Source organism: Bactrocera oleae, chromosome 3 (genome assembly GCF_042242935.1).
Source record: "Bactrocera oleae isolate idBacOlea1 chromosome 3, idBacOlea1, whole genome shotgun sequence".
NCBI classification, from domain to species: domain Eukaryota; kingdom Metazoa; phylum Arthropoda; class Insecta; order Diptera; family Tephritidae; genus Bactrocera; species Bactrocera oleae.
Genome location: NC_091537.1, coordinates 70,114,140 through 70,137,183, shown reverse-complemented (window position 1 = coordinate 70,137,183; position 23,044 = coordinate 70,114,140). Strand labels below are relative to the sequence as shown.

Genomic DNA, 23,044 nt, shown 5'->3' with positions numbered 1-23,044 from the left:
CAAATTGTGTTATCTTAACTATAAACATCAAACATTCTGGAAACATCAAACAATTCTTACAATGGATTTGTATTCAAGCCTAATAAGCGGCACCTATTATACAAAATAACGTAAAGTAATTTTACATAAATTTATAGGAGAAGGAAAAAATGAACGAGTTTTTATTTAAACTCTTCATATGGTGATAAAATTCTAATTGAGGTTATAACATGGATATATCTGATAGCTAAAGCTTCAAACTCATAATTTTCCGTCTTTTGATGATACGATTTTTAGCATTTTAAGTGACGATAAATTTTTTAAAGAAAATCCAGCGAAACATTGTACATTATTGGAAACACATATAGTCTGGCAACTACTGAGAAGGAGCAATAAAGTAAAATTGAGGAAGCGAAGTAGCAGCCAGCAACCAGCAGCCAGAGGAGCTTTTAGCTAGTGTAGGTAATAGCTACGTAAAAAAATGGTTCGCATTGAAGGAAAGTGTGACCTTCGCAGTTAGTTCTTGGGATATTATAAATGAAGACAATAAGTTTACAGAAAATTCTTGAAAAAGTGCATAAAATTGTAGTGAATTTTTGTTTTACTATTACAGTTTTATATTTGCTTCGCGAAAGAAGAGAAGCGATAAATAACGTGAAGAAGCTAATGTATGAACGATATGTATGTGACTGGTGTGTAGCATAATAAGAATGTAAATGTAAAGAGAACAAAGAAGGAACGTGTGCAATTAGTGTATGTGTGTGTATGAAGAAAGAAGCACGCGAAGGCACAAAAAATCGGTGGGAAGTGAACTGCTCTCAACTCGAAATTGTGCAAAGCTCTTTTTGGGGCTTATGTTCATGAGGGATAGAGCAGAGTTGCAATTGTGGATGGTGGATTTTTCTGAGTGGCATTGTCATAATAAAGCAGAGGAAAGTAGCAGTTTCTGGAATTTGTTAATATCTAAGCACATCATGTGAATATTTAAAGTAAAGTCTTTCTTCGATTATAAACAGGGGCCGGTAAGTTAAATGTGTTAAAATATTGAAGTAAAAATCCATAAAAGCAATGTGCAGCAAAGTAGACTCTTAAGTGTTGCCATCTGCATGTGAGTTGGTTGAAATTTATGATAATGGTATCCAAATTTGTTTACATATATTTGGATAATTATATGTTATTTAACTATTTATCGTTAGAAGTGAAATAAAGATATATTTTGGGTTAATGTATAGTTTAGGTCCCCCAACTAAGAAGGCCTCAAAAATGAAACTTATTTTTTAAATCGTTTTATTTTTACGCGAATATTACAAATGCATGAGCGGAAAGTGAATTTTTTCAATAATTAATGTATATATTTACAAACATATTTAAGGCACTTTGCACATATTTTTCAAGTCACTTTATTGATGTTGTTGTAACGGCAAAATTTTGCAGAATTTAGATCACTTTGCTGTAATTACCAGTTCAGTGAGCTAAACATTTCCTTGCGAAAAAAACTATAGAAATGTTTCAGTCACAATTTCTTTTGCGCCGCGATCTATGAACGAATATCGGAGATCGTCGAACTCCTTTCCGCACTGCAGGCCTTCGGCCTCGCTTCAAAAAAATAAACCTGGTCGGTCCAACTCCTTTCAGCAGCGGAAAAAATAAAAGAATTAATTTAAATGTATCACAATTTTTTATTTTGAATGCATATTTATTCTAAAAATTAAAAAAACTTTTTTTTTGAATTTAAAAAATAATAGATTTAATAAAAATAAGACGAAAGTTCCATTAAACGACGAAAGTTACATTTTTGAGGCCTCTTTAGTTGGGGGACCTAAGCTATACATTTACCATACTTTGTTCAAATTAACAGACAATTACGATAAAATTGAAGAATTAACGCAGTAAAATATATGAAAAAAAATTTTAACTGAAATTAAGTTGAAATAGATTTTATACATTTCACCTCAGGAAATATTTTCTTTACATCCGCAATTAGAGAGATATTAACAATTCACCAGTTACATATAATATATTTACTAGGGGGTTTGGTAAAGTTTTGTTTTTGATTTTGTATATTTTTTTAATACAATAGAATTCAATTCATATGATTAAATTTTTTTAGAATGTTGGTCGAGTCGATTGGGCAAAAATTTCGTAGCTGCGAAAATTTTTATTCCGATCTTATTCAGATTTTTTAGTGTTCAAAATTTTAAAGCGATTTCCCTACAACTCACATTTTTAATGTCGGTGCTCTTTTGAAATTTTGAATTTTGAACACTGTTTCTGTATATAATTTACGAGGTCACGCTGTATATATTTTCAAATTCGTATATAATTTTTATTTTACAATAAGAAATTACCTTGAACCGTAACTTTTTGTTTTGTATGATTCTTTTTTTTATTTAATTTTTTGTATTAACCTGATAATAATATTATATAGATTTTAGGATTCTTAAAAACGAAGGCTGTAGACTTTTCGTGCATCTAATATTTAATATAGAATATTTGAATGTTTAGCCAAATTTTTTTTACTGCCGAGAGATACTCCACTGATATCAAATTAAAAATTAAAAAGAAGGTATATATAAAATATAATAATTGTGAACAACCAGGGTGATAAATAATTATAATTAAAATATTCTTATACATATAAAAACGGAAAAATCCACCTAATGATATTATATTAACTATTACGATGTAATAAAAAATATAGAAATTAGAGATTTATATCTATAAAAGGGGAAAAAAACCAAAACATTACTGAAAATTACCATAAAATTAAATAATATGGCAATAACAGTGTATTTAGGGATTCTACCCCAATGTACATCATGTGCGTGCAAGGCTGTGTACAGCAGAATACAAGATAATGAAGCAATGAATAACTGCGAAGTGTACATAAAAGAAATTTTTGAAGAAAGAAAGAGGAGCGCCATACGCGTAGTAGGTGGAGAAAATCGGCAAGTAAAACGAAAACCTTCAATTATAACTTGCTCTGTTCATATTACAATAATTTTAAAAATGGCAAAATGTGTAGTGTTTTTAGAAGCTTAATATATATGCAATGTGGAAACCTTTTCGTATATCGACAATATATTGAATCAAACTACTTCCATGCTATTTATTCTGCTTCGTTCAAGGTATTCTGAGCCCTTAGTGAATCCTGTCAAAAGAAGTACATGTTAGAATGTGAAATATTTTGAGTTAAATGGGCAACTCCGTTAATCGGATTCAACCTTTCCATCGTTCACATTCAATTACTCTTTGCAATTTTCGCAGATTTTCTAATTCTTTTCTTATACTTCAATTCGTTGGTTTGTTTCACTGGTTTGTCCGTGAGTATAGCAGATTCGTGCAATTTTTTTCTACGATTACTTTATAAATTGCTGGTTTGTTCTGCCGATTGTGTCTATTTTACACGAGTGCAACAAATTTTGAATTATATATCTCCATCCAGATTATAACTTTGTAGTTATACCCCCAGCTCCTTGTTGTTTAAAAGCTATACAGAAATAATGGGTCTCTACAAGGACCTGTGAGATGGTGATGATATATGGTGTTAAACGGAAGATAAAGCAGAGCATTAATCTATAGCAAGTGCTATAAAAATCTGAACTTTAAATTAGCATTTAAACTTGTACCTAATTCATCAAAACAATTTGCATTAGTTAGCCTTAAATGTGTCAAAATAGTATGATTTTCCTAAAAGACTATTGATAAAAGTAATTAAATGAATTCGAAAAATTATAATTTCACAAGCAACATTAATATGCAGTATCAAAAATGCACAAGAAACTATATTAATTTGTTGCAGGCCACAAAAAAAGTGAAGTAGTTGAATAATTACATTGCACATGTATTCGAATAGAATTTTCATAGCGAAAATTTCACTAAGAGTACTTAAAATTGAAAAACTTATTAGAAATTGCTACTAATAATTTCTTAATTTTTTTAGAAAAATGGATCTGTTACTCGAATTTCGTGTTTGCCATTTTAGGTAAGTAGAAATGTGTAAGAAATTGTAAAGGTTTTAATGTGTACCTTATATATTATAGTGATTGTTCCTTTGAACTGCTCCACTAATTTGGACCATTGGGGCAGCTAGGAGACAATTACTCACAGCATCCACCCAATTACACTCGATGTTTAATTGTCAACGACAAATTAAACCATTATTTTAAACGTGAAAACGCCTTTATGAACAAAATTGGAATAGAAACACGATATAAACGATCGAAAATAAATTACACATGATATCTTATGGTTTTAAAGCAAATATAAGACGTAACGAAGAAACAAGTATTTATGTCCAAACAAGTTGGCCTGCAAAACAGTCTTATAAATGCCCCTACAGCATATTCAGAAAAAAAGCTATATCCGAAGCTACAACAGCAACAAAAACTTGTATACTATTCGAAATATCCGAGAAGTTGCAGAATACTGACATTTCAAAAGTTTATTTGCAAAAAAATATCGCCAGCGAAAGTGACGGTAACGGAGAAGTTGCGGGAGTCCGAAAGGATTTGTGGTGCCGCATCAAGTGGTATCAATATTAATAAGTTTAAGCATAAGATGGCAAATACGCTTTCCGTCATGACGAACGTTTTACGGAATGTTGTCAGCAAGCAGCGTATACGCTACAAGGGCAATGGATATAATTTAGACTTGACTTGTAAGTAACAAAACAAAAAAAAAAAAAAAAATTGTGTACATATTCCTAAATATTTTGTAGATATATACGACAATATAATTGCTATGGGTTACCCGGCGGATAATATAGAGAGTATATTTCGAAATCGTTTAGAAGATGTTTACAAGTTTCTCCAGGAAGTTCATCAGAATCATTATAAAATTTATAACCTATGCCTTGAGCGTAGCTATGATAGCAATAAATTTCATGGAGTAAGCGAAATAACAAAAAATGTGCTCAACGTTTCCTCAATAAATAGTTTTTTAATACCCTTTTTTTGTTTTAGAGAGTTGCTGTTTATCCTTTTGAAGACCATAACCCACCAACAATAGAATTGATACAAAAATTTTGTATGGACGTGGATGCATGGCTGAAAGCAGATAAGAAAAATGTAGCCGCCGTACACTGTAAAGCTGGAAAAGGCAGAACTGGTAATTTCCTGACAATTTTAACCACTTACCTATGTACACAGTTTCAATCGAAAAATATCTAACAATTTGGTTTTTTTTTTATAGGTACAATGATTTGTTGTTACATGTTGTATAGTGGACGGCAGAAAACTGCCGAAGATGCTTTAGAATGTTATGCTGAGAAACGCACAAAGGATCTCAAAGGTGTTACGATTCCATCGCAAAGGCGTTATGTTCAGTATTTTGCAAAATTAATACAATCTGGTGTACCATATGAAAGGCGTATTCTGCAAGTATGGTTAAGCATTTTTAATTATTTCTTTTCTCATATAAATAATATGTATGAAATTATTTTAGTTTTGTGAAATTCGTTTTACTGAGGCTAACTTGTTGCACAGTTATGGCACAGTGCATTGCTCAATTTCCGTGCTGGAAGACGATGGATGTTCTGTAAAAGTTAAGGTTAGTTTTGAAGCTTGTTGTACAATAAGATATATACAGAATTACTCCCGGTGACTAGGGTTGCGTATATTTTAATTCACAGATTTTGGATTAAAAATTAGTTTTTTAATTGAAATTAAAACTTGAAATTTTAATAAAAATTGATCATTTAATTTTCAAATCAAGAATCAGATTTAAATCCGATATTGGGTTTAAAAATTAAAAATCTAATTTCTTAAGTCAAGATGTTTGGGATTAAAAATTGAAAACTTTATTTTTCTATTTAATAGTAAAAATCGAAAACTTTAATATAAATCATTTGAATGTGTAAGTTTGCCGACCAGTGCACTAAAGTATATATTCAATACAATGGCTCTATGCAAGCTCTACTTCAAAATTGTAGAACACGATGTTCTCAATCGCGAAAAAATGTTAATTTTAAAACAATTTCTTTTCAATTCCTAATTATATGCTTGGGACTAAACATTTTTTTAATCCGGTTTTTGTGATGATTTTTATTATTTTAATCCATAATTGGGGTTAAACATTTTTTTTCTCAATCCGGTATTTGTGATTAAAAATGTAAAAATAATTTTTAATTAATATTTTCGGGGTTATAAAATAAAAAGAAAAACTTAAATTTGAAATATGTCCTATATAGAATAAGTTTAATTTTTCATATCAAGTCGAATTAGTTGTTAATAATCTAGTAATAATTAGCATACACAACTGCAAGATACATATTTTTCGAGTTTTACTTTTGAAATATTATATAGAGCTAATATAGATTCCACCAAAGGTTTTTAATTTATTGCTTTTACTCACTTTGATGATTATTATTTTTTATTTTGTTTAGCATCTGCTGGGGTTACCCATCGATTTTCGAAAAAGTCATACACTGGATCTTAAAAATTTATGTGTAGCCGGCGACATAAAAGTAGAGCTGACGCATAAAAAGAAATTGTTCCATTTCTGGTTTAATACATATTTTGTGCGCGATGACGCGGGTAAGCTAATATACATAACATATACAACATTTTCTTATTCTAATATCAATTAAATTGATTTTTCCAATTATTTGCAGTCGTTGAAGGAGAAGGTGACGACGCGAAACTTGTGTATACACTTAATAAATGCGAAATCGATGATGCACATAAAGACAAAGAGCACAAATGTTTTTCGGAAGGATTTAAGGTGAGTTGATTATTTTTTGTTTGTTTAGAGCGTAGTGTGTGTCTAGTGGTGGATGTTTTTTATTATTAAATTAAAGTTGTTCAAAAAAAAAATGAGTGTAGTTATTAAGTTAGAAAAAAATATTTCTTGTAACAAATGTACACTGGTTGTGATGTTAGAATATAAAGTTAATTTTGGATTTTTCTCCGAATGCCACCTGTTTGATGAGAATAGCTTAAAGGTTTAAATTTTACAAATGTGCTTGAATATACCAAATGTATATGTTTTTCTAAAGGCTGACAAATTTTATATAATAAAATTTTTTATTTCAATTCCTTTTACGAATTATTTAGACTTACATTGTTGTTTTTTGTAACAGCAAAAATAATTCACCGATATTTTGTGCAATGCTATTGAGGCAGTTGAATAACAACATTAGAGCACATTTTTATTTATATAATTTAAGTTAATTTGAAAAAATATTTATACCCTTAACAGGGTGAGTTAGGTATGCCACGAAATTTGTAACGCCGAGAAGAAAACGTCGGATGACCTCATAAAGTATATATATAAATGATCAGCGTAACGAGCTGAGTCGATTTAGCCTGTCCAAAAAACTACTCATTTGTCGAAAAAAGAATCTAGCTGTCATATAAACTGATTGATTAAAATCTAGTTCTTGTATGGAAAAAATTTTTTTTTTGATAAAATATCTTCACGAAGATTCAGATTAGTTATACATATGGTTGCTATAAGAAACGTCCCTGTGAAGCTTTTGTTATAGCTTTGGTATGATTTTTTTTTTTTTTTTTTTTATAAATGTTGCTTAGATTTTTGATAATCCGACAGAAAATTTTTGAATAGTTGTAAAAATCCTAAAAGGCTTTTTAAATTTGACTCGGATTGGTCCATTTAAACTGCGCGCAAACCGATTCGTTAGTAAAAAGATTTGTACAACTTTTTTTATTTTCGTGTAAAGTTTGATCTCTATATATCAATTAGTGTGTGTTTGACAGCTATTTGGTTCCGACACGAAAAGTTTGTCTGGTGATTTTTACTATGGGAAAAATTAAACGAGTTTGTGAAATTTTCTCGTTAAAAATTTTGCCGATGTATTTTGTACATTATCACGAACACAAGTATTTGAGTGAAGTCATCGAAAATTTTCCTCATGCGAATCGTTCATCCATATTTCTTAATAACAATAACATCGAAAAAGTTAAAGGAAAAGAGCTAGACTCGTACTAAAAGACATGCATCTTTTACAAAAAAGACGTCGAAAGGAGGTCGGGAAAGAAATGCTTGACAACGTAGCTGAGAATCCTAAATTCATCGCATTATTACTGGTGACGAGACGTCCAACCACTTGGAAATGGCGCTCCAAAAATAATCCGAAATCGAGCCGGACGGAAAAAAATCAAAATTCGCAGAAGTCGCTAAAGACGATCCCTGCCGAGGCTTGTAATAAATGCTCGCAAAATGTATTGGCTCAAAAAGAGACTATTTGAAGGCGATAACAAAGATTTGTGTTCAAATATGCATGTGAACGTGTTTAAAATTGTTTTTTTTTTTGTCAGTCCGCGTCAAAATTTTTCAGAAGGTATAGATATACTACCATACATATACTTATGCAAAGTATAATCCACCTTTGTAACTAAAAATAATTTTCCAAGTTTTTGTAATTTACATACTCTCAATATTAATTTTTTTTGTATTTTCATATAAACTAATTTCCTGTTTTTTTTTTTTTTTGCAGGTGCAACTTGTATTCTATGCGGAAACTTCAATGCGACCTGGCTTACAAGCGAATGTTAGTAGCATAGCCAGCCAGGTTGTGAATAATCAAAGGATGTCTCAAAATGCGCGCCTCTCTCATCAGAGTAGTGGTGGCGGGGGCGAAAGCAGCAGCAGCAGCAATTGTCAATTGCCAGAGAATAGCAGCAGTGGTAGTGATCTAAATTATATTTGTGATCATAAGTCCTCCTCATCGGCATCGGCGTCGGTTAGCAGTTTGGGCGGTCCGTTAGTGGGTGGTGGCGGAGGCGGCAACGGTAGTGGCAGCATTGGTGAGCTTTGTATCGGTGATACAACAAACGCAGACTTTTCCCACATGGACGCTTCTCTTGTGGGTCCTCAATACATACAGCATCAGCATCAGCAACATTTACAACACCAACAAAAACCACAAATTTGCCATAGGCAGATATACAATACTGCGAAAAATAGCAGCAGTGATTGTGAAGTGTTCAATTGCGATACCGGCATGATGCCATTGGGGCGAACACATGCTGCATCCACGAATACATATGCGTTACTCCCACAACATCAACAACAGCAACAACATGAAGAACGGATATCCGTTAATAATAGACAGCTTTACACGGCAGCGAAAAGCGTTAGTGATGACTGTGATGATTATGGCGATGGCGATGCACGCATCTCGTCATTCGAGCGAATAAATGTTGCACCCACAACAGCGTATGTGTTACAACCACAACAAAATGATGCGGAACGGATTACTGTTAACTATAGACAGCAGTATATGCCGGCGAATAACATAAGTGGTGACTGTGATGTATACGATTGTGACGTAAGCGTTACGCCAATTGCGCGCTTAAGCGCTGCACCTATAACCACATTTGCGCTACCCTCACAACAACAACAAGCCACGCAATCACAACATACTTATGTGAATTTGGAGCACATGATGGCTGCAGCGGATAAACAACAACAACTACAACTAATGCAACATTATCAGCGGCAGCCGCCACAACAGATAATGAAACCGTTATTCACAACAACACACAATCATGTAGCAACTACTTCAACAATAGTGACCGCCGCAGGCACCAATATAATGAAATTCGGCGTACCGTCAACAACAACGGGCTTAATGTGCGGCGACAAAAATATTATATATCAACCATCAGTAATGCACGGCGGTAGTAACGCAAACAGTGTCAGGCGTTTAGATGAAGAGACAAGAACAACAATGCAGACTAATGGTTCAACTAGCGGCGGTGAAGTGAACGGTTGTATTAGCGCCAACAGCAGTAAAAGCAGCATTAGTAGTCACACATCATCTTCGGAATCAACAACATCGTGCTCGTCGTCGTCGGCGCCAATGTCTGGTGGTGATAAAGATTGCGAAGAAGAAGACTGGGAGTCCGGTGAGTGCCATCCAAAAATGCCACACACAGTTGTTCCCAAAGCATTACAGTTATCTACACTATTAGCTCCTTCCAAGCCTTCTACGGCTAACAGTACTACTACTACTTTCAGTAATACCAACTCTAACTTTCCCAATATTACTTCTACTACTACTACCGTAACACATACAACTTTACCTTCTACTGCTACTATTACTACTCATGCCAAACAGATTTCCACTTCCACTTCCATTTCCCAACAACCTTCGACATTTTATATGAATATAAACATTAATAGTGGTAGTTATAATTGTAGTTATTGTGGTTGTGATGATGATGAAAACCATCCCAATTTAAAATATGAATGTGAACATATTCATGAAAAAGAAAAGTTGCAAAAAAACAATTTTACCATTAGCGAACGACGATCAAGTTGCGATGCAGTCAAATTGAATGGCGGCACAGAAGCTGTGTTTAGGTCAAATGAAAATGAAAATGAAAATAAGTTCAGTACTGAGGTAAGGGTTAGTACTGTAGCAGGTGTTGAAGTAGCCGCTAATTTGTCATCTAACACTGCTAGCCCATTTAGTGCGTCACGTAAAACACATGCGTTGATTGCGTCTAAAAAACATGATGCAACTGTTGGCAATAGCAAATATGGCCATATGAGCAATGTCGTCAATTCATGGACGCAGAAGCCTATTTTTCAACAAAAATTCAACGCTAAAAAATGTAGTGAACTGAGCTCAGCCGCAATTACAGTCAAAAAATCCAATGCTTACGGCACTTCAGCTACGGCGATTGGCGCCGATGCTGCTATGATAGCTTTGAGCTGCTCGCCAGCGAGCGGTTGCAGTGGTTTGGCAAGCACTTCGCGTCGCAAATTAAAAAATAAATTGAAGAATAATACGAAAAAATTGTCCCATTGGCTACAGAATCACTTTCGCGCAAATCCTGTAGAATTTTGCGAGAATTTCGTACAACATACGACTGCTATGCGGCGCAACAGCAACTGTAGTGTGAGTAGTCGTACTCGTAAGCTGTCAATGTCATCAACTACGGTATCAGTAACACCGGGTTCATCGTTGCCCAAGCGACAATTGTTAGTGCCACCGAAATTGATGAGTGAAAAATGTGTTTTCATTAACAGTGAAGGAGCTAATGTGGGCACTTATGATATTTACGGTGAGATGGTGGAGAATGCGCTGAAAGATGAAAGTCTAACGGCAGAACCCGCCGCTGTTAATTTACACATAGTGAGTGTTAATGGTGTTGTCGGTGATGCGCGCACGAAAATTTCGTTATCCGAATCGACAACGGCATCAAATGTCAGCTTGTCGACTGTCGGTGGCAGCACTGAACGCAGTGTGCACGGCGGTAGTGGTAGCAGTGATACTTTTGAGGATTTTTACTCATCAAATTGTGATAATCAGCTTAGCTTTAACAACTCGCCATGTAAAAGTCCACGTTCGCTAGTTGATATAGCGGGCTCCAGCGCATATAGCGCAACACATCATGATCTCTACGCGACCAGCTTAAATGAGAGAAATTTACATTTGCAAATGAAGCGTGAGCATGTACAAATGCAGCGGCATATTAATGCACAATCGCTAGAACACCCGCAGCACACTAACCATCATCAGCTGCATCAACTCAATGTGGTTGTAGTTGCAGCCAAGCCAGCTAAAACACATGCAATTGGTTTTAATGTTACGAAAGACAAGATGACAGAAAAATGCGAGACATATGCGCATGCGGGTAATGTTTTAAACGTTCAAAACGCTGACCAAAATAGAGATGAAGCTGTTGAAATGCCTGCAAATCAATTGAATGCTAGTGAAATGACAATTGGCGCGAATGTCACCATTATAACAACCGAGGAAGATGAAAAAATTATTGCAATGCAAGAAAGTGTCATCGTCGATGGTCGCGCTAAGAGTCACGTGAGTCGTGATCTATTAGCACCGAAACTTAATTCTTTTAATGAAATCGAAGAGGGTATTGAAGATGGCGCTACAACGGCTTCAAGCGTTTCTTTCACGCCAAAATTGACAACTGGTATTGGTGACGATGTTATTGATAGTGTTGAACCAAAACATTATCCATTCGAATTTCTCAATGTGCAAAATGAGCTTAATAACTTATCTATGCACACTGCAGCTAATAATAGCGAGTTGGAAAATGAAGTGTCAAGTAAGTGTCATGAGCAAAGCTCTAAAACGCCTACACCCATTATAACTGCTGCTGCACACCAGTCAAATTTTGTTGCAGACGAAAATTGCGCTTTATTGTCTACAGCATCAGTGTTTCCAGGTATAGCGTTAAACCCAACAACAACGCTGGAAGGTGTTACTTCCACTGATAACGCGAACAATTCTAAACATTGATGGCCGCAGAGCAGGGTGGTCTTGCGATTGCAATGTTTTTAATTTTTTTTCAACGTGTTTTTGAATATAGTTAACGAAAGAATAGAAACTGGCTTTTGCAAGTTAACGATAGAGTGGAGTTGTATTTGCGACTTTGCTAAAATACAGTTTTTTTTACGATTGTAGATTAGTTATGCAGTCAAAATGTTTATTCTCTACTGTCAAGTAATTTGAGTAAACCGCGTTGATTTGTTACTTTGAATGATCTTACTTACTTTTCGTTTCTGTGCTCCAAAACTGCGTCCAATTTATTGCAGCTTGTGCACTGCACGTTTCTTGCACATCATTATCCATTGCTATGTCTTGCGTTATACTGTATTTGGAACCAAATACAAATGCAATGAAAAAAATTCTGTTTGGACATTTGAAAACATCAGCAATCGCCTTTTCGGTGTTTCCACCACAATTTATTTTTATTATTCTTACATACATAAAATAATATTTATATATATACAAATATGTGTATATGGTATATATACATATAAATATCAAGATCTCATACGACTTCTCGTATAAATAATAAATGTACAGAACGGATTAATATTCGCTGGTGTTCTATTTTTTTATTATTATTAAAATTAGTTAAGTAATTGCTTACATTTGAATGTAGTTTTCTTTAGGTTGTCAATAACTAAGGCAACAAAGTATATTTAATCAACACTACCAGTACTAAATCCCTACACTACCATTGCCCGTTCAAGCAAAGTGTCGAAGAAGCAAAACAATTTCTTAACAAAACTTATTCTTAATAGTTAAAAAGAGTTAACCTATTCAAATACCCTTCAATTTACATATATATACATACATACATATACTGGATTAAATGGAATTAAACAACGGTTTGTCGTTAACACACACTTTACCTATTTACAAAAAAACATACATACATAAATATTTGAATATACCCAAAAACAAACTTTAAATAATTATATACGTTCATAAACCAATTTAACAATAAATTTTAAAATAATAAATATACGACGGTTTGAAATAAAACATTTTAATTTTATTAGTTAGTTTTATAAATACTTTTGTGCTTAAAATGAAAACACTACAAAACTGCATATTCTTTAACATTGTGTTTAGCACATGTACTAAATATTCCTTGATATACCATAAATATATATATATATATTTATCAGCAAATTTAATAAAAACGCATACTACAAATATGCTTTAATGTGTATGTTAAAAATGAACGTGGACTTTTTAACGCGCTTATAGAATTCTTCCAAAGCCGCTTAACATTTCTTTTCAAATTATTTAAGTGTTAATAAATATAATAAAATTAAGCACAGTGAAGAAACAAACCTTAACAAAAAAATACAGTGTGTGCTCCCAGTACACGTATTGGTATTTAAAAATGGCTCAGCGTCTGTGCCAGTAGGTCAATCCCCTGCAGTTGCCCACCAAGAACTGCTCAACCGCGCAATCCTTTTTGAATGAGCATAGGTGTATGTGCGTAAGTAACAGCAGCAACTTGATCGTTCGTTCGTTGGTTGGTGAAATTGTTAGTTTTTACGTTCGCACGCCGCCGAAATTCTCCGTTTTTTTCACTTTTAAAACAGAAATTAATTAATCATATAATTTTATTATAGCCATTGCTCAAATTTAATTTATGTGTGTACATTAGTTGTGAACCGCATAGCAAATAATAAAAAAAAATAAAACCAAATTAGCGAAAATGCGGTTTACAAAACGTATCTATGTATGTCGCACTGCGATTTTCTTAAACTGCATACAATATACTTAATACTGAAAATAGAAAAAATAACACACATGGTCTGTAGGTGCTCAGTGTGAATTTGTATTGCACATTAACTAAATTGTGTTTTAGTGGAGAACAATTGTTAAAGAAATGCAGTCGTTATTATTCTGCAGTTAAATAAAATAAATTTTATATTAAATGTGCTTAAAAATTTAGTAACTAAAATTTTCGAATTCGTTTATAATATATTAGTTACACATATTTGTTACCAGTGTCATATGTAGCAGTTAATTTTTTATTTATTCTAATTTTGTTTTTTAATAAAAAAAAACTCGTAAAAAATGTTTTATTGCCATGTGGTTCACCATAATAAATATTTTAAATTAATTTTTTTTTTTAATTTTTTACCTAAGAAAAAAATCATAAAAAATGATTCTGTAAGGAAAATATTAAAACTCATATTAGTTAATATGGTTTTATTTTTATTTAACTTACATTTTCAACTGGGTACTTACACGGACCATATGCGCTATAACTTAACATACAAATAGAAAGTAAAATAATGCGTCTATGCAACATTACATACTGTTCAGTCGACTCATAAGGATAAATAACCTTTGTAGATACATATATACGTACAAAAGTATGCATATAAAAGCAACCACCACTAAAAGCGTATACCTTAATTAAACATAACAAACACACACACACACACACAGACACATGCACGTAATAAGTTAAAAACTTATTTTATAAATAAAAAATAAATAAAATAAACTATGATTAAATGTACGTAAATATATACATATATTTTTTTCTTTTGAGTTAATGTAATGTAATTAATTACTTGCGATTCGATTTAAGTGTAAAAATATTATTTTTGTATATTACGATTTATAATGTATTGATTTTAATTTTGTTATTTGGTAGCTATAAAGATTTTTTTAAATAATATTATTTAATTTGATACTGTAATTTGTAATGAAAAACAAAAATTATTCACATGGAAAGTGAAAATTGAAGCGAAAATGCAAGCAACATGTTTTTTATCGAACGTAACGCAATCGTTGTAGAGGCGCAGCAAGCACAAAATACGTTTTGTTAAATTTAGTAGTTTCTTTTTAAAATCTATAATATTTTGTTTTAATTAATATATATATACAAGTATATATAAAACTAAAAATATATGTACATAAGTTTGCTATATATTACAAATTATATTTATTTTAATTTTAATTCGCTATTTTATACAAAAACATATGCTTGTATAACGTTTTGCTTAATTTGATTTAAATCAATGTTTTTTTTTTGCTTATTTTTCGAAACTTCAATAACAACAAACACAATTAGTATAGGTTTAGTTTATGTGTACGTTAAGTGTCAAGTTCTCAAGTGAAAGTAATTGAATTACTTATATAATTTGTTAATGATTAAAATTAAAAATATTAAAAGAACAATTGGAAAATTGAAAAATATTTGAGTTATATTAAAATATAAGTAATAAACACATGTGTATATACACGTATGAAAACCATAAGTATAAGTACATATAAAGATCTGTTAATTTTTTTTAGATTTTTGTTTCTATGAAATTTTTATTTTTTCTGCGTAAAAAATAAAATATTAAAAATTTTTATTTAAGAGAAAAAGAACGAAATGCATACTACTACTACTGTGTAAAACTAATAATTTTTGTTTTTGTTTAGGAAGGATTTTTTGTTTTAGCACTGCTTAAACAAGACAAACTGACGAAACGTGTATAAGTGTTGACTCGCAGAACACTGCTGCATATTAAACAATTGACATGTTTTATACAAAAACAAGAAAAAACGTTAACTTCGGTTGCACCTTAGCTAATCTCACAAAAAAGTTTCTATATAAGAACTTGATTTAAATCGTTCAGTTTATAAGACAGCAATATGGTATCGTGGTCCGAACTGAAAAATCTGTTCCAAATTTCATGAAGATAACTTGTCAAATAAAAAAGTTTTCCATACAAGAACTTTATTTTGATCGTTCAGCTTGTATGACAGCTATCGGCGATTCCGACAAATGATCAGTTTCTTGAGTAGGAAAGAACTTGTGCTTATCTTTAAAATTGGACTAGTGTGTATTTACCATATACAGACAGACAGACGGACATGGCTCGTTATGCTGATGATTTATATATATTCTGGGTGTTACAAACTTCGTTGCCTCTTTGTTTTCTACACAATATTAAACTTGAATGAAAGTTATTCAGCCGCAACATTATATAAGTTTTCAGCTTTAGGGGAGATTTGCTTGAGACAAGGCGATGACATAAAATTGATTATTTTTGCTCACTTTCTTTGCGTAAATCATTTTTAGTTCGTATAAATTTTTGAGTGTTTTCTTAAATTTGTATGCACTTGATTTTAACGAAACTTTGTGATAGCTCTGCGTACGTCACTTAAAATATAAAACCTGAAAACACCAAAAAAACAACAATTTGAAATACTCTTTTACAGCTGCCAACATTAATTCGCACATTAGTCATCGTGAAATAAATACCGTTGGTGTGGAAGCATTACTCCAGAGTCAAGGCAACGGACGTAATAACGTTAACAATAGCAATGCGTCTTCAGCGGAGCAACAAATTTTGCATACAAATACTACGAATATGAATAGTGATTACTATACGTATAAACATAACAACAGCACCAACGGTGACACCAGCGAAAGTAATAGCAGCAGCAATGATGACAGCCAACGTACAAGCGATGTCAAAACTCCTCATACCAGCAGACATAGATATACGGCGGACTATCAACTAATCGAGGAGGATATTATGGAGGAAAGCGTGAATGATATTAGTATTAATGTTGATGGTGACGACGACATTGCCAACGCTGAATATGAGAATGATAATGGTGACACAACATGTGTTGGTATTTTTCTCAAGCGCTGTCAAACCAACACTGCTAATGGTTTGAAAAATCCGCGTACACGTACGCGTCGAGAAACCACTTAAGTCAGCCAAACAGTTTTGAAAGCTTCGCGCCATAAACGTAAACCGGGAAGCAGGCAACAAACCGCATGCACTAATGATTGCCAGTTGCAAATGTGAATGTAGCCTAAAAATTTGTTTAGAACTCAAAGAACGCGTTAATGATAAATATTTCAGACGTTCGAATGTGGACCGAAAAGCAGTTATATATTATTCACACAAAGTATGTTGCACATAGAAACGCGAGCCAGCCAATCAACAATTGCATTTGTGTACATTTAATTAAGCATAACAATTACATACAACAAATTCGTATTAAAACTAATATTATTAACTCAAAAAACAAGAAAGACAAAAAAAAATGAACAACAACAACGGGCACTAGATTTCTAAATCGTCAATGTTAATACGTTATGCCAGGTGAAAGTTAGGAAGCAGTTAGTAGATACTAAATAAAGCTGGAAAATGTATGTATGTATATGTATAGTAAAAGCTTTATCTGTGTATTTGTACTATATGAACAAGAAACAAACAAACGAAAAAACATAAAATGAGAAAAGTAAAACAAACGCTTTCAAATAAACTTATTTACCATCCTTTGAGCTAATACGAAATGTAGGCGAAACCTATAATGTTAAATTAATAAGAAGAAAATAAACAATGAGCAAAGTAGAGGTCAACTCTCAATAAAAAAAAAACACACCCACACACACTCAACACAGACACATACAAAGAAACAAAAACTGAAATAATAAGACAGAAAACATTTGAAATGTTAATGAGCAGTAAATGTGATGCGTATATAAATCGAAATTATCGTATTATATAAATATTAAAATGAATGCATGTATTGAACGCAAAAAAAATGTGAATGTTACTAGTATATTAGTGTAACCAAATGCAGCATTTATGTGGCATACATAAGTTATTGCCACAAGAAGTATAAAAAATTGAAATCAATTGAAAATCAGTAGATGTCACAGGATTTTATATATGTAGCGAGGAGAAAAAACTGAAGCAAAATTGAGGGAAAATGTATTTAAGGGAGAAGTATGCAACGTAACCGTCTATTCATGAGAAACAAAATAAAAAACAAGTAAACAGGAATAAATGAATTATTAAGTCAGTTACCGAAACACGGCTAAACTGAGTGCAGCAGGCAGCATTGAATTTAGGAAGAAACATAAAAAAACAAAACAAAAAAAAAAAAGAAATACAATGAAATTAATAGTGAACATTGATATTTAGCTATTAAGATTTAATAAAGCGTACAATAAAGACATTAAATTTCATATAAATATGTAGGTATGTGTGAATCAACTTAAAATTACAATTAAAAACATAGACACACACAAAAAATGTTTGTACATACTGCTAGCCCATATAATACATTATTTATCACCGATTTTTTTTTACTTATTTAAAATGGTTTTTGTGTAAATTAGTACTTATAAAATCAATTACAAACCAAAACTACCCTAACATTTCTTTACTTGGAAACCGCAATAGTAAATCAAAAAAGCAGTATGTTAAAGCTTCTAATTTGAAATACATTTTTTTAAGTGGGTACAGACAAAGCACTTATATGCATAAATTGCATAATTGTATATGTAACATAGGTTGTTACCCTTACTTAAACATTTGTATTCAAGTCAAAAATGAGACGCGGCAATAACCATTTAACTCCGATATACGGTGCTACTGCTACCGCAGCAAGCGTTTTTATATACGCCACATACTTTTATAAAAAAGTTATTTTCCATACAACTTTTTAACATTGTCTTGTAATTCTAAATCTAAAAGCACATATTTTAAGATAATTGTAACTTTGTTCTTAAATTGCTGCAACTTTCAGCTGCAGTTAACTGCGAAGCCTTTTTTTTAAACAAAATCTGTTTTTAAATTAACTTGTCTTTAATCTTAACTTTTCCCAAAAAAGTACTTATTTATAATATACTTAATTATTTCTTAATGTCTTGCGCGCATGAAACTACAGCTTTTTTGGAGTGATTATTTCAAAAGCTAAATAAAACGGTACACTTTATTAAAACATTTTCAATTTAGTGGCATACTAATACGATATGTTCATCCTCCACAAAAAAATTTTCGTTTGTCTTGATTTAGAAATCGGCTTTAATAACTTGCATTAAACATTCATTACATTTTAAGTCACCATCATCATCATCATCGCAATATTTTTTTATATGAACTTTTACATTAACTTTATTTTAGAAATAAGTGGTTTAAATTGGTGGCAGACTAATCAACATTTTTTTAATTTCTTTTAAAAAAAAAATATGTATGTAACTCGGTGACAATATAAAGCATTAACGCTATGCAATATATGTACATTAACAGTATATGTATATACATTTACAGTTACTGACAATAAAATAGAATCAAAATTTTATTCACAACTATTTGCAAAAAAAGGTTTACCACACTTCTTAGGAGGAAACAATTATTTTTTATAGTTAATAAAATGTATTTTAAACATTTCAAAAGCAAAAACAACTTAATATTATATAAATTTAAGTATTATCAGCAGATAACTTTTAAAGGAACTGTCAGGAACTTCAATTGATAATAAAATAGAATCATGGAACCAAAACTCGTACATCGTACACTATTGTAACTAAAAAATGCCTATAAGTTCGAATTTTGTTGCAAAAACTTTACTTCTGAGTACTGCAGCACACGTTTTCGATATATTGTAGATTCCACTACAGCTTTACAGACTGAATTCGGTAATAAATAGCACGCCTCTTGGACTTTTTCCTATAGTTCCTCCTTATTTCGTGGTTTAATGGGTCCCAACTTTTTCTTTACAATCTTCCACAAGTTTTCTATAGGATTTAAATCCGAAGATTGCGCCGGCCAAGTCATAACATCGGTTCCTTGATCCTATAGCCATACTTTTAATCACATCCGAGGTATGCTTCGGGTTATTATCATGCTGGAGCTGCCAAACTAAAGGTATGTTCCATTCAGCATAAGGAAGCATTACATCTTCTAAGATTCTAAGATAGTGATGTCGGTCCACGTTTACCCGAATCCAAAACAGCGGTCCGACTCCGTACCACGAAAAACTTTCCCAAAGCATCATATTACCAACTCCGTATTTGGAAGTTTTTGTGGTGTATCGGGAATTAATTTTAGCATTTTTCAGACATTAAACCCATACTTGTCCAATCGCTACCTACCATATTTATTTTATTGTAGACTTATCGGACCAAAGGATCTTACGCCACTTTTTTTTTGCATTTTCTTTACTGGTCCAATTGATATGCGTTGAAGCAAAAGCAATCCGATTGTTCCGCTGTCTTTTGTTTTTTTTTTGTAAACATTGGGACTTTCCGGGACAACCTTCCGAAGATATTATTTTCTACAAAGCGACGCGCAACAGTTCTCACCTAATTCTCTTTGGATAGCTACAGAGGTCTTGAAAACATCGTATTTTAATAACATTTCTATGTAATTGTCATCTTCTGACCTCGTTTTTCGTGGCCGTCCCCTCAATTCGCATTCTTTTGAAGGTTTCAAAGCAGTAAACATATATTTTGGGATCTTTTTATAATTTCTGAAATTACCTTTTGGGTTGATTAAATTATTTTACAAATTTTGATTGAGCTTACGCTCTGTAGCTGTACAATGCTTTCCTCGGCCCATTTCTTCTACAAATAATACTTAATTGTAACGAATTTTCAAGTTTTAACAAATACCCAAAAAATTATATACTTACAATATAATTGTTTACTAAATAACGCCTATAATTGATATTTTTATTCCTTGATTGTATTTTTTTTGTCACGACAACAAATGCACACTTCTGTTTAATTTGAACACAATGATAACAGTAAAATGTAGCAGAGCTACCATCATGGTCTTTTAAAAGATAAACATTGTAGGAATCGATTACAGATAAAACGTATCCGAAATTTATCGGACAAATAATAAAGATTGTTAATTATTGCGAAACCATCTATTTGATTCTATTTTATTGTTAGTAACTGTATATTGCAGAGCTACCATCATGGTCTTTTAAAAGATAAACATTGTAGGAATCGATTACAGATAAAACGTATCCGAAATTTATCGGACAAATAATAAAGATTGTTAATTATTGCGAAACCATCTATTTGATTCTATTTTATTGTTAGTAACTGTATATTGCGGATACCCGATATTCATTTACTAGTCTGGTCTATGTAATTGTTATTGTTGTAGTGAGTTAAAACATACCCCAAATAATGTTAAGTCCTCGGCCGGATATAAACCTTGTCCGTTCCGGTTGAGTAGACCCGACTGTGACGTCCAAAATCCACAAATTACTAGAGCTTTTAACTAATTATTTTTTACGAGATTCAAAACCCACTAGTAGTACTCGATCAAAAACACTATGTCTAATAGTTTACCTAAACGATCGCCAATAATCAGTATCTCTTCTAGGACAACCCTTGCAAATCAATAAAATTAAACAAGACTATTGTCCTCTATCCACTTTAGTATAACAATTTAAAAATGTCGACTTACACCGAAGAGTTTTTACAGCACCATGTCTGGAATCAATAATCTGTATTTAGAACGCCATGGAGTTTTTCCTACTCCCTAAAATAAAACATTCGGCGTTTTTCTAGCTGATCGAAAGAGTGCAGTACATTAAATTCAAAGCTCCAAAATATCTCACGCAAACCCGCTTGTCTAACACATATTTATCTATGGTCCCATTCCTCCACTAATGAAAACTCAAAGTTTCTAGATTTGTAACTCGCAACTGTTTATATTTATAATATAATTCCTTGCGCTGAACAGTTAAGTCAATATTAAAAATGTGTTCTAAAGTAAAATATATATATATTTTTGAATAAAACTGATTTAAAACGAGTGTGGTGCGATATCTCTGCATTAAGCCCCTAGCATGAAATGCTCTTAAGCTAAACCCAAACATTAAATTATAACTACATCTAATTCTGTTTTTACGCGGTAGATTGGTTCCAGAAAAAACCGTGTAAAAGAAGACATTGGTCGTTTCCATAACTTTGTGCTATTTACAATTACTTGGACTAGTAAACTTGCTTGTATCCACAAAAAGTGGATTGTGATATGAACATATTTCGCAAAAATTAAATCTGACAAATAAAATGTAAGCCCAAAAAAATTTGAATCGTGCTAAATGGAATAATATCGTGTAAAAAACGAAAAAAAAAAATTATTTTCAAACCGTGTAAAAACAGAATTAGGTAAATTTTATAAAAGGCATCTATACGGTGAATTAAAATTAATCACTAAACAGTTTCTTTTTCTGTTCAAAAATGGTTGATGACTCTAAATTAAAAACTTTCTACAAACAATACTGTATTCATATAAATAAATTAAAGCTTTAGTAGTACTGTATTCTTATGCCCATAAGTATTTGCATGTTGGCATAAGGTTCTATTATTTTACTCATACTCGGTTTGAATTACTTAAGAAATGTTTTGATATGTACTTCTCGAATATTTCCAATCAAAGGATTACTCTAATTTTCATAATTTTTTTAAAATCATCGGGTGGAGAGTGACCTTTAGTTACTTTTACTACTATGTTCCTATAATCTTAATCGAGACCTCTGAAAGGATGTGCGAGTTTCTGAGACAAGTACGCATACAAGAAACCCAAATTGCGTTCATTAACGCTCTACCTTTAAACGAACCTTGGTTTCAACTTAGTAACGAAACATTTCATACTCAAAAATTTTAACCAAAACAAGTAAGGAAGGGCTAAGTTCGGGTGTAACCGAACATTTTATACTCTTGTAACGTGCAAGGATACTTCAAAGGCGCTATATGTGCAAAGTTTTATCCGTATATATTAATTAGTACTTGATTTGAGTACTGGAAAGTGAAAGAATCATATGGAATTTGAAATTGTGCTGGTAATAATAAGCGTGGTTGTAGTCCGATCCCGCATATTTTCGCAATGCGACATAGGGTTGTCAGGTTACAGATAATTTGGTTGAAATTTGTCGTGTAGGTCCGGAGATATGTGATTTCACCTAAATGTGGGCGGTGCCACACCCATCGTCCAATTTTAATCCGGCACCTATAAAGCCCTCTTGTCCTGGGTGTAAGAT

General features: G+C 32.2%; 1 protein-coding gene and 1 long non-coding RNA gene across 8 annotated transcripts; one reads left to right on the top strand and one right to left on the bottom strand.

Moving 5' to 3' along the window:
• The first annotated feature begins 384 nt into the window (after positions 1–384).
• Pten (phosphatase and tensin-like protein) lies at positions 385–17,655 on the top strand. Of its 7 annotated transcripts, none has more exons than XM_036361860.2 (11): positions 391–1,001; positions 3,923–3,964; positions 4,023–4,639; positions 4,700–4,869; positions 4,944–5,088; positions 5,173–5,360; positions 5,425–5,529; positions 6,365–6,515; positions 6,593–6,702; positions 8,438–9,851; positions 16,454–17,655. In XM_036361860.2, the coding sequence occupies exons 3-11, from the start codon at positions 4,273–4,275 to the stop codon at positions 16,954–16,956; spliced, it is 3,153 nt and encodes a 1,050-aa protein (XP_036217753.2). In that variant the 5' UTR covers positions 391–1,001; positions 3,923–3,964; positions 4,023–4,272; the 3' UTR covers positions 16,957–17,655. The 7 variants fall into 7 exon arrangements, with proteins under 7 accessions (XP_036217751.2, XP_036217753.2, XP_036217750.2 ...); XM_036361857.2 differs by lacking the exon at positions 16,454–17,655 and having other exon boundaries at positions 412–441; positions 593–1,001; positions 8,438–15,653; XM_036361856.2 differs by lacking the exon at positions 16,454–17,655 and having other exon boundaries at positions 414–437; positions 593–1,001; positions 8,438–15,653.
• Positions 17,656–20,256: 2,601 nt separating this feature from the next.
• LOC118680713 (uncharacterized) lies at positions 20,257–20,770 on the bottom strand. The gene is made up of 2 exons (XR_004976315.2): positions 20,675–20,770; positions 20,257–20,606 (listed from the first exon to the last, which is right to left on the bottom strand). It is a non-coding gene; the product is annotated as an uncharacterized lncRNA (long non-coding RNA).
• Between the last annotated feature and the right edge of the window lie 2,274 nt (positions 20,771–23,044).